Below are 12,036 nucleotides of genomic sequence, written 5' to 3' on the forward strand. Positions count from 1 at the left end.
TGTATATGTAGTACAGTAATTCTTTTGGTAATCGCGGTTCGTCATGACTAGTTGAGGGATCTTTACAGAAAACTCCAGACAAATAATACTCCAGTACTCATAAATTCTTTTAATTATTCTATTATTTCAAATTGCAATTACTCATTTTTGTCATAAATGTGTACAATCCGCAGACTAATCGTAACTTGTGAGTATCATAAATAGTTAAGCGTGTATCCAAAATGTCGTACTAACACGATGCAAGAATCCACTTGAACTTTCATCTTTTGTTTTAATTTTAATCGACATCCGTGAGACGATCGATACCTTATCGTATCATGCAGGTACTATACACTCATGTTGACGAAGTTCACAAATTTTCACGTGACTGACTGCTATCTTTTTCGTAGCCAAATTCTTTCATTCATGTCGTATTCTACATGCAGGGTGGTCAAAAATGTTAGAACCAAACTCATACTATATGTTACTGATGTCAAACAAATGAAGAAGGTTTATAAAAAACCTAAATGCCTTCATAAACAGATACAAACTTCTAAAGATATTTATGATTCATTAAGACAAAAATTCTTAAACACAGCATCTTTTTATAAAAATTAGACAAAATGAAAACAATTAATTAATACATAACATTTAATTTGAAAATTTTGTACATTCGTCCCTTTCTTTGTTGCAGTTCAATAGTAATTGTTTTTCAGTCGACAAGGAGTTAAGAAAAGTTAGTCAAAAATGACTGGCTTCGAAATTTTGTGCGGCGTTGTGGCGGTGCTTTTTCTAATTTACTACTATTTGACCTCAACTTACGACTTTTGGAAAAAACGCGGCGTTCCTGGACCGAAACCGTTGCCACTGTTTGGTAACGTCGCCCCAGTGATGTTGTCAAAGCTATCGATGGCTCAATATATACGTGAAGTGTACAGAAAATATAAATCCGAACCTTTGATTGGACTATTCATAAGGAGACAACCCTTGCTGGTTGTGAATGACCCTGAATTAATGAAGACAGTGCTTATCAAAGACTTCACAAAATTTTCAGATCGTGGAATGACTGTTAATGAAGCGGCGAGTACACAAGTTCAATTTATTTATACATATAACAAAACAGTTATTAAGCTGTTTAAAAAATTGCTTCATATTTTCGTAAATCTTATCCTACAAGGAAATATGTATTTGTTGTTTATTATATTCATAATACAGCGATGGAATCTGTGTCAGTTACCTTGTTCATTAAATACAGATTTTACAGTCAGTAAAAAAGTCTTCGTACACATTCTAATGATATAATTGTGCAGATCAATTTTTGAGATAAAAATGTAGTTATACTTTATCGATCTCACTGTATGTAGTTTCTTCAAACAAATTCTTCTACAAATATCTGGAACTTAACGCAGAAAAGTGACATTTTTTTCAAAATAAAAGTTTTTCCTTTGTATGTCACAAAAAGTGGAATCCAGTCCACGATTGTAGTTACACTTTAAAACTGTAATTAAATAATCTGTTTTCTCACCGCAGGCGGAACCACTTTCGCAGCATTTGTTCTTCCTGGAACCAGAAAGATGGCGACCGTTGAGAACAAGGCTTTCCCCAGTATTTACGTCTGGTAAATTGAAGGAAATGTTCTTCATGATCGTTGATTGCGCTAATAACCTTGAGAAACGTTTGGAGACGGTGGCTGCAAAAGGTGACCCCTTCGACTGCCGAGAGTTGACAACCAGATTCACTGTCGATGTCATTGGTTGTTGCGCCTTTGGAATTAACATGAATACCGTTTCGGAAGTGGAAACGGCATTTCGTAGAATAGGAAAAGAATTTTTTCATGTTTCGTTAACACGAAAACTACGAATTAGTACGAAAAACATTGCACCACAGTTGTACACTTTGCTTTCCCACATACTGCCGTATCCCTACGGCACCAACTTCTTTATTAACAGTGTCCTGGACATGATAGAGTACAGGAAGAAGAATAATATCGTCAGAAAGGATTTCATCAACACGTTAATGGACATCCAGGCACATCCTGAGAAGCTGGGTGACATCGGTATGCATGCGATATTAATAACACTGCTAATTGAGCCATCCACTGGACAAATTGATTAACTCCATAAAACAGAAAGTAGCGAAATGCAATAAAATAATGTATATTGCTTTTTCGAAATCGAAATAAATATTAAAGAATGCATAAATACAAATGTAATTTTCATCTAACGGTATATAAAATTTATAAGAAAAAATAGCCAAAAGGTAATTGTTAGTAATGTTACCAGATTTATGTAACTGGAAGAGTTAATCGATTTGGCAAGTGATAAGGGTAATAAATTTAAATTTTTAAGTTTTTGAACACAGAAAAAGCAAATTATAACATATATTTATTACAGATTTTTCATAACAATGCATATTAATTGTTCTGTTATAATATATAATTATTTGTTGATAGATAGTATTAAAGAACGTATATAGTATGAGTTGTTATGCAAAAATTGATTGCGGTATATTAAAGTAAAATATATGAATGTAAAAATAAAACAAACTTTTGATTTAGTATAAAAGTTTAGCTACATAATTGAAAAAATTTAAGAAAGCATCGAATTTTCAATCCACATTAATATTAGAACGATTTGTAAAGTTAAGAACTCAACTTTGTAAATTCTTTTTATTGCTACATGAAGATATAAATACGTGAATAATCGTAATCTTTACAAGTTCTATTAAACTTTCTAGTATACTGCTAATACGAAACTGTTCTATGGAAATTTTATTAAATTTACTACTTTTGTTAAATAATTTTATTAAAGTAACAATTATGAAATAGTTAATGGGGAACATGGATTTTTTTCTAGATTTAACTGATACCCTACTCGCGGCACAAGCATTCGTTTTCTTTGCTGCCGGTTTTGAAACTTCGTCAACTGCAATCAGTAATGCCCTTTACGAATTGGCCTTGAATCAAGACATACAGGACAAGTTGCGGAAAGAGATCAACGAACATCACGAGATTAATAAGGGAGAGTGGCACTATGAAAATATAAAGGCCTTGCCAATCTTAGACGGCGTATTTAAAGGTTTGTATCGCAACAGAATGTCCAACAAAATTTTTCAATAACGCCATATTAAAATTCTTCCCTATCGCGTCCGTGGGAATGGCATTGTAGAATTTTGGCTATACTGTAGACACAATCGCGTGCCATAATAAATAATAAATTTTCTTATCATATTCTTAATTGTTACAGAAACTCTGAGAATATACCCTTCGGTGCCATTTATTAGTAGGAGATCAGTCGATAACTACACTTTCGAAGATTTTAAATTCTCGATTCCGAAAGATGTATTTGTGTTTATACCCATGTATGGAGTTCATCACGATCCAGAAATTTATCCAAATCCTGAAGTTTTCGATATTAGTCGATTTACGCCTGAGGAGGAGGCCAAGAGACATCCAATGCACTATCTACCATTCGGCGATGGTCCAAGGAATTGCATTGGTACGTAAGAAACTCATTATTTTCAATTATCCACATATTCAACGTTCTCTGCTAGTGATCGTAGAAGTAGCGTTTATTTATTAGTAATAATTTATTTTTGACTGGGGTTTATAGCGAACGAAAATACTAATAGACACGTTATGTCGTGCTTCGTTCAATGATCTCTGCTAAAAGATGTCAACGGTAGTAAAAGAAGTGCGATTTTCACTAATTTTGTAGGGAACAGTAAATAGAACCATTGAAAGTATTACAATGAAATGTGTTTCAAAAACTATTAATGGTGATGTACTTATTTAACTAAAATATGAGATGCCAATTTCTGAAGTGTTGAAGTAATATACAATATATTAATCCAGTATTCAGAGACCAGGTAGAGAACATTGGAATCTTCTAACGATGGATCGAAATTTTTAAACAATTACTCGAAGTACGGCTAGAATATACAAGAACCGTAGTAGTAGGGAAACTGTTAATAGAAGATCTTGACGTAGTATGCCATTTTGACAGCTATTGAAGAAAGGCGATCTTCTAACAAGTGTACAATTTCTACTAATGAATGTAAAATCATGTGTTTCGTTTTTTTTCTGAATCTTTCTCCTGTTATGTCTTAATAAATAATAATTTTTTGTTAGAATGATTTCATTGGTTGAATTTTAGTCATCACTGTATTTGGTCGAATTTCGCGATGTATTCAATTTATAGAGAAAATACAATCGGAGAAGTTGCAATGAAACCTAACGGTAGAAATTCATTTCACTAGAACAGCTTTAATATTTCAATATTATTCTTTATTATTAACTAGAATGAAAATTTCTTAATAGTCCTTATTTTTTTACAGGTGCACGATTCGCACTCTTCCAAGTGAAACTTGGGCTTATCAAGACAATTCGTAAATACAAATTTGATGTTTGCGAGGAAACTGCCATCCCATATAAGGTTGATCCAGACGCTCTTTTATTAGCCGCAGATCATCCCATCACTTTGAAAATAACAAAAGTGGAAGATTAAAAGAACATTTCGTTATTTAATATAAAACAGGCATTTTAAGTGTTTTTCAAACATAAGAAATAACTGCGACGCCTTGTAATGCTAATAGATAAAAGTTAATGTACTCCTCCTAAATTATAAAGAGGGCATTTTGTGGGTATTTTAATACGTAAACAAATTTTTCCTACCGATTAGTCTACAGGAAACCAAATGCGTACGAACTAGCTTGAACGTAAAGTACCCACATTTATAGTTTAAGAATTCAAATTACCGTATTGTATTATAAGCAAGTTAATAGTAGAAACTACATTTATTAGTATCAGTGAGTATGTAAATAAAAATTTTGTATGAGAATACAAAAGATATTTTTTATCTAATTGGCCAATACATATAATTGGTTAAGATCACACTTTTATTTAAAATGGTAAAAATTGTACACGTATTCCTTTCCATTCTTGTATCTACTCGTAGTTGGATTAGCAGAAGTTGCAAAAATGGATATCAGACCATGTGCCTCCTGATATTGTCCAATACATATTAATATACTCTTACCTATAGTTAAACCTATAAAATAGGAATTGCTAAATGAAATATTGCTAATATACAGTAGACTGAATAATGAGCTGTTTAACTGCAGCCGCCTAATACTTTCACCTTCTGCTTACTCAACCTAGTCCCTTCATCCTCGAGTACTGTATCCTTTGAACTCTAAATCATCCTCGCTCTATACCAACCCCACTATGTCTACTTTTGCCTATAAAAAGAACTGTCAACTCGCTCAGAAAACAGAATTCAGTCGAAGCCTGTGTAAACCACATTAAACTCGCCGTTCGCTGAAAAACTTCCGTCGTTAAATTGGATCATCATATAAGAAAAAGAGGCAACAAATCAAGAAGTCTTCCGTGACTGTCATCCTCATTTACTCTTGCGATTTTATCAGATCTTTCTCTACGACTTTCCATTACCTCTGCTATCCTTACTACCATGTCTAATACTGGAAATACGAAGTTTCCTACTGCATCCTCAATTTCAACTTTAAGTTCGTGTCAGAAACTGCCACTGAATTTTCAAAGTTATTATTATACTCTTTCGATGGTGATAGATACAATACACAAAGCTTTATCAAATAAGTAGATATTGTCTTCGAATTCGCTAAGCCCCATCAGACGCTATCATTATTACTATACGTAGAAAGCAAAATTACAGGGAAAGCTCGCGAACAACTCGACGTTCGTTGTAATCTAATATCTTGGAATTAAATTTCTGAATTATCGATTGCAGTATATCGGGACAAGAAATCAATCGATTAATTGTTAGAAGAATTAAGTTGAATAAAACAAGACCTGAATGAGAACCTATTACAATTTCATCAAAAATTATAAGATCTTTATTCCAAACTGTTAGGCGATCTTTATAAGCTGTATCTAACGAATAAACGGGAGGATTACTTTAGAAAATGAATTCCGTTGAACAGTACATTTGTAAACAGATCGTTTCATAAAAGTGGTAAATGGCCTTCACGTCTTCTAGCTCTCAATGTACAATATATGAATGAGGAAAGAGATTCTTTTTTCTTCTTTGTTCCGCCTGTACAGTAGGAATGTCATTGGTCGGCTGACTGCCACAAAGCGATATTACGACAAACGAATAAACCCGAAACGATTTTAACTAGAGAAATATGATAATGTATTAAAAGAACAAGTAAATAATAGGGCTTAGTGATTAAATAAAAAAAATGTTATATGATAGAGATTGTATGAAGCATGGATGAAGTATACATGTATATATGAATGAACTATACATGTATATATGAATGAACTATACATGTATGAAATATATATGTGTACATGAATGAAGTATACATGTACTAATGAATGAAGTATACATGCATACTTACAAGTACCTCTAGTGCAACTAAGTTTTAAACGTGGCATTTGCAAAACAAAATTATGCATATGACTACTTTGTTAAAAATGCCTTTCGTCATATACTCTTCCATATCCGCCAAGAAAATAGTGAACAGTCAGGGACTGAGCGGGCAACCCTGTCTCAGTCTCCCGCCTGTCCAGAACTCTTTAGTCATTCCCTCGTCTGTCTTCATCACATTTCTCGTTTCCGTATATATTTCTTTAATCCTTTCCGTTAGTCCTTTCCTCACACCCCTCTCTGCCATGGCTTCCCAGAGCTTACTTCTCTTCACTGTGTTGAAAGCAGCTTTCAAATCTACGAACAATGCGTACACCTTTCCTTTCTTTTTCATCGTTTCCCTTTCTACCACATGCTATAGTATGTACGCATTGTCGATCGTCCCTCTATGTTTCCGAAAGCCCGCTTGTGTATCTGGCAAAATGCCCTTCTCTTCCACATCCTTCCTCAGTCTTTCATTTAAGATTGCCGCGTAAATTTTATAAGCTGTGCACAGGAGGCTTATACTTCGATAGTTCTTCGGTACTTCAGCATTCCCTTTTTTTATAAATCGCGATAATACCCGCTATTCTCCAATCTTCCGGCAAGTCTTCTCCGTTCCAGACCTTAATATATCATAAACAATGCCGCGGATTGCATTTTTGCTAAGGAAAAAGTACATTTAAAAATGGTTTGTTAAATATTGACTCGACGAAAAGTAAATTGTCGCAATGAATAATATTATTAGTGGACTTATGATCTACGTGATATTTCCACACATTTTGTCCTAACGACAAGTATTTAATATGTTTACTATGCCGAAAATTAGAGAGCTACAAGTATCGAGTAGAATACACATTATTTACCTTTCAGCGACGGACCAAGAAATTGCATTGGTATGTTTTCGAATAATAAATAAGCTACTTATAAATAAGCTATTTATGCTAAATATGCAATAGTCTTTGGTTTAACTTTTGTTTATTCAAAAAATATCACATCGGCCAAGATATTCATTAATGCCAACAGATATTAACATGTACATGCAGATGGCAACCGTATTTTTGAAAACCTAACCTTTTATATTGCCACCGTTAAGAGAAAATATTTGACTGAATCATGCAGTCGAAAATACTGATTTTTGTCTCCAGGAAATTCTATTTCTAGGCCTAAAAAATCATGGAAAATTAAATAATTTGAAAAAGCAAATATTACAGTTTTGTAGAACTAATTTTTGAAGAGATATTTTCTAGCTAATTCAAGCAAGAATTTTGGTCTGCGTAAAGTTAAAAATGTGAAAAATTCAAATCTTGCGATCCAAGATTGTGTTATTTTTAGGAATTAACATAATGTTATTAACAGAATGTTACAATGAAAATTTTTTATAGAGTTTGATTGGTATCGAGAGATAAAGTAGCTTTTCCAAAGTATTTTTTTGGTGTTTTCAAAAGCATTGATGTTAATTTGCGCGTAAGTGCATCCTTTTTTATTGCGCCGCGTAGATATATATAATGCATGATAGGAGTATGTATCATTATACATGCTTGGCATTGAAGTGATTCAAAACATAACCTTTATTTCCAAAGGTTATTTAATGGCCAACTCTTTATATGTAGATATCAGAACGTATTTTAACATCAGCTGTAGAATAAATCCCAAAGAAGTAACCTTGGAGAAAAACTGTGTTTGCATCGCATTCGTCACTTTATATCCATAAAATTCCATACTCACTATTCGTTATAAACATTAGTATTGCAGGAGATATTTAGAATTCACGAAAGATAACATATTACCATTAATTGACTAGTAGCAGGATAGCATGGGACTATTTCTAGTAGAACTAGTATCAAAATATCAACTATATTTGTATGTTTGTATGTACTCACTTGTTCCTTTACGGTATACAGAGAGATCCCGGTCTCTTTACAACTCCTTTTACACCTCATCTCTTTCTCGTCCATTTACTCCCTCTTTTTCATACTTCACAATTAGTGATCTCAGTACATCAACGAAATATTTACATCTTCCACCAAAATACGCGATTAGTTTCGTTATAACAAAATAGTTCTACAGAAAGTATACACCTCTATAACTTACGTTTGTTTTAAACAGGTATGCAATTCGCCGTTTTCATGTGGAAACTCGGTATACTCAAAGTACTTCTACGCTACAAAGTAGAAGTCTGTGAACAAACCAAATATGCATACGAATTCAGTTCTACATCATTTGTTGTGGCGCCTAAGGACTACATATATTTGAAGATGACGAAGATTGCATGATATCACACTGATATGTAAATATATTTTAACGCTTATGTAATGCTTCTCAAAAGCTTCTTGAAAGAGAAATGCAATTTCAGTAAAAAAAAGTATCTATTGACACGAAGCATCCACAAATCAATCATAATTGAATTATTTTCTATTATTAGCGTACAATTGCTTAAAGTATAACAGTTATACTCTAAGCAATTCTTTAAAAATAAATAAATTTGGTAATGTTAAGATTTTATTGAAACATTACATAACAATCTTAAATGGTGCCTCAGAGTCACCATTCGAGTGTAAATAGTTAAAATAAAATATACATTGTTACGTACGGAGATTACTCCCGACGTTTTTTGCTCCTTCTTGAGGGTTTACACTAGCTAACGTCGGCCGGGAGCAGGGTCCCGCAATCATAATACAAAAATGTTCACTTTCTAACGGACGCCGGCCTAATCATAGGGGACTACACGTCCCTGAGTCACTGTATCATCCGCGGTATAGCCCCCCACGATTCAAACACAAAAATGTTTAGTCTTCCAACGGACGTCAGCCTAAGTGTTGGAACCACCTGTGTCACTGTATCATCCGTGGTGTAGGCCCCCACGATTCAAATACAAAAATGTTTAGTCTTCTGACGGGCGCCAGCCTAAGGGTTGGGACCACCTGTGTCACGGTATCATCCGCGGGATGATCTGGTTACATAGACCCAGCCCCCACTACCGAATTTTCCGGTTTAGTTGAATATAAAAGGGCCAAGATTTTTCTCCTCTTCGGGCAGTTTCAAGTCAAATCTCGACGCGAGACGTAGCAAGATCGAGCCGAATTCTCCTTCGAGCAAATAGTTAACCCCCGCCAACTTGGTGCGTAAACCAGTGAGCGTGTCTTAGGACTATCGCGAATTCTACGCTACACACACACTTGTAATAGACTGAACCTTGTTATATTATATTAATTTTACATGCAATTCGGTGTACAAGTTATTCATTACATTTCCCGGTTCGCGTCAGTTGTTGGTACGATCCCACAAAGATACACCTTTGCCGCTCGAGGCGTATCGATTAATATTTCTGTGGAAGTTACGAGGCCAATTAGAATCAAACTAAATGTCGACAAAACTCATTTACCTCCGGCCACGTGTGCAAACTGGCCCTCGAATCGTAACACATATTATGTCTTATTACTACGTCCATAAAACTATTATTACATTATATTTTGCGATGTTAATACTTTTCACATTTACTACTTCTGTTTGAAATACAATTTCCACATCTGGATTTGTTAAATATTAAAACCATCTATAGGTGCATCACATGTTTTAACATACGCACAGAGATTTTTTCGACAGACTGTTTAAATCGTATACGAAAAACGTTATTATCTAAAAATTAATTTATTCAGTTATTGCTCTTTTTGTTCAGTTTATCTTCACAAAACGTATGAATGCACTTATCTTAGTTTTTGGAAATAAACAAATTCGGTAATGTGCTAAAATTTATAAAAGTCATTCATAACAGTAATTTTTCGGTATTTTGCATAATTTAAGTCTTCTCAAATTTATTGCATACCAAATCAATAATGAAAAATATTCAAATTAATTTTCCATGCTACCATTTTTTAATTACGTGCTGCCTTCTTCGTGCATCATTTTCCAACTATTTCGTTCGTGCTTAAACAATGGAGCTTTTTATTTCGTGCATTTTGTATAAATGCGTATAGTGAATTACAAAGCAAATTTTTTTTGAAATGGTTTTGTTTTCTACAAATTATGGAAACGTTGAATTGATAGGACATATTACGTAAGTACGTTTGTACATAAATCGCACAATATTATATAATAATAATTAATATAATTAATAGCTGGCGCACTGAAAAGAGGAACACAGAAAACGATATGAATGAAAAATATGAAAACTCGAAAATTCCCACATTATATAATACAAAGAAAATAAACCATATACATATACTCGAAATTGCAAGTTCCATGAATGATACGATCACATGTTGCGTTATGATTGCAATTTAATAAAGGTCTTTCCATTGTTTCTGAAAAAAACTTGCAGAAAAACAGTGATTACATACAGAAGTAATAAATATTGATGACAAGCAATAATTTGTGATATCATAATTTACTACTTTACTAGATCTTAGACTATTAAAAACTGGGCAATGATAAATGCTGCAGAATTCTGTAAACCATACAACAACATTCTCAATGAAGAAGATAATATCCAGGTTAGTTGATTCTTTCTTAAGCTGGACAGGAACTTGTCAAATATAAATTTGTCAATACTTATATATGTACAACAAAATATGTATAACTGAATTATAAGTTTGTAAGTTTAACATAGAGTACTTCTATATTAAAATATTGTCGAAATTAATTATCATTGAAATATTGTGTGTCATCGCATTCATTTTGTAATTGTACAATTATCATAACATTCAGTTATCTGAAACACGACTTATTGCAACTGTTGACTGTTTTATTATGCAAACAATTATGTCCTGAAACTAGTTTGGATAATTAAGACTCCAATGTAATATATCTAATAGTTATTTATAATATATGGTTCTTTTATGCTCATTAATTTGATAAACATAAATGTTTGAGTCAAAATCTTAAAATTTTAACGTTTATTTGCCTTGTGGAAAAGAATACAACAATGATTACAGTTGGATAAAATGTACATCTATTGCGCCAGCTTGAATAAGCTTGAAAGTGACTTTTATGGCTGGAGTGCCGTCAGTTTAGTTCAAAAATCCGTCGCTACGTTGCGTCCTGACGGATCTCGTTTCTCGCTTCTGAAACTGTGACCTCGTTGTAAGAAGTATCGTGCTGACCGGGTTGAAAGCATACTTACCTGGCGTAGAGGTTACCGTGATCATGAAGGCGGTTCCTCCAGGGTGAGGCTCTTCCATTGCACTGCGGTTGAGCTGACCCTTGCGAATATCCCTAATGTGGATATCTCGGACGTAAAATTTTTGTTAGTCGGGACTGCGTTCGCGCTCTCCCGGTATAAATAATTATTAAAAAGAAATTAAATAGTTTTGTTATTCTCCGAAACTATCCTTTACTTTTATGTCAATATTTCCTCTTTACCACATTTATCATGAGACGCGGTAGCGTCTCGCGTCAAGTAGTTGAGTTAGCGCGCGCGACGCTGCCAAGGATAACTATCTTTGACTAGAGCGGCCGAAAATTTCAACTGCGATTTATTCTTTTCAACCGCATTAAATTTAATTTTAACGATTGTCTAGTTGTTAAGGATCACCATGCGCGTACAAAAAGTCCTCAAATATGTGAATTGGGCTAGAAATAGCTGAGATATCGAGATCTCAATTTAATCTGCAGGTATAAATTTATCACAACAAAAAACATTACCAGGGCAATGTAAAATAGGCCAAGT

General features: G+C 33.7%; 1 protein-coding gene and 1 non-coding gene across 2 annotated transcripts in view; both read left to right on the forward strand.

Moving 5' to 3' along the window:
- LOC144470390 (putative cytochrome P450 6a14) overlaps nt 1-4,781 on the forward strand; it is a 10,491-nt gene extending 5,710 nt beyond the window's left edge. The window contains exons 2-6 of the mRNA XM_078181449.1: nt 674-1,059; nt 1,510-2,035; nt 2,835-3,056; nt 3,225-3,476; nt 4,315-4,781. Of these exons, the coding sequence (XP_078037575.1) occupies nt 727-1,059; nt 1,510-2,035; nt 2,835-3,056; nt 3,225-3,476; nt 4,315-4,484 (1,503 nt within the window). The 5' untranslated portion in view covers nt 674-726 and the 3' untranslated portion in view covers nt 4,485-4,781. The remainder of the gene's footprint in view (nt 1-673; nt 1,060-1,509; nt 2,036-2,834; nt 3,057-3,224; nt 3,477-4,314) is intronic.
- A 6,701-nt stretch (nt 4,782-11,482) lies between these two features.
- Nucleotides 11,483-11,645, forward strand: LOC144470639 (U1 spliceosomal RNA). Its single transcript, XR_013494169.1, has one exon. It is a non-coding gene; the product is annotated as a U1 spliceosomal RNA (small nuclear RNA).
- Nucleotides 11,646-12,036: the final 391 nt, after the last annotated feature.

This window comes from Augochlora pura, chromosome 5 (genome assembly GCF_028453695.1).
Source record: "Augochlora pura isolate Apur16 chromosome 5, APUR_v2.2.1, whole genome shotgun sequence".
Lineage (NCBI taxonomy): Eukaryota > Metazoa > Arthropoda > Insecta > Hymenoptera > Halictidae > Augochlora > Augochlora pura.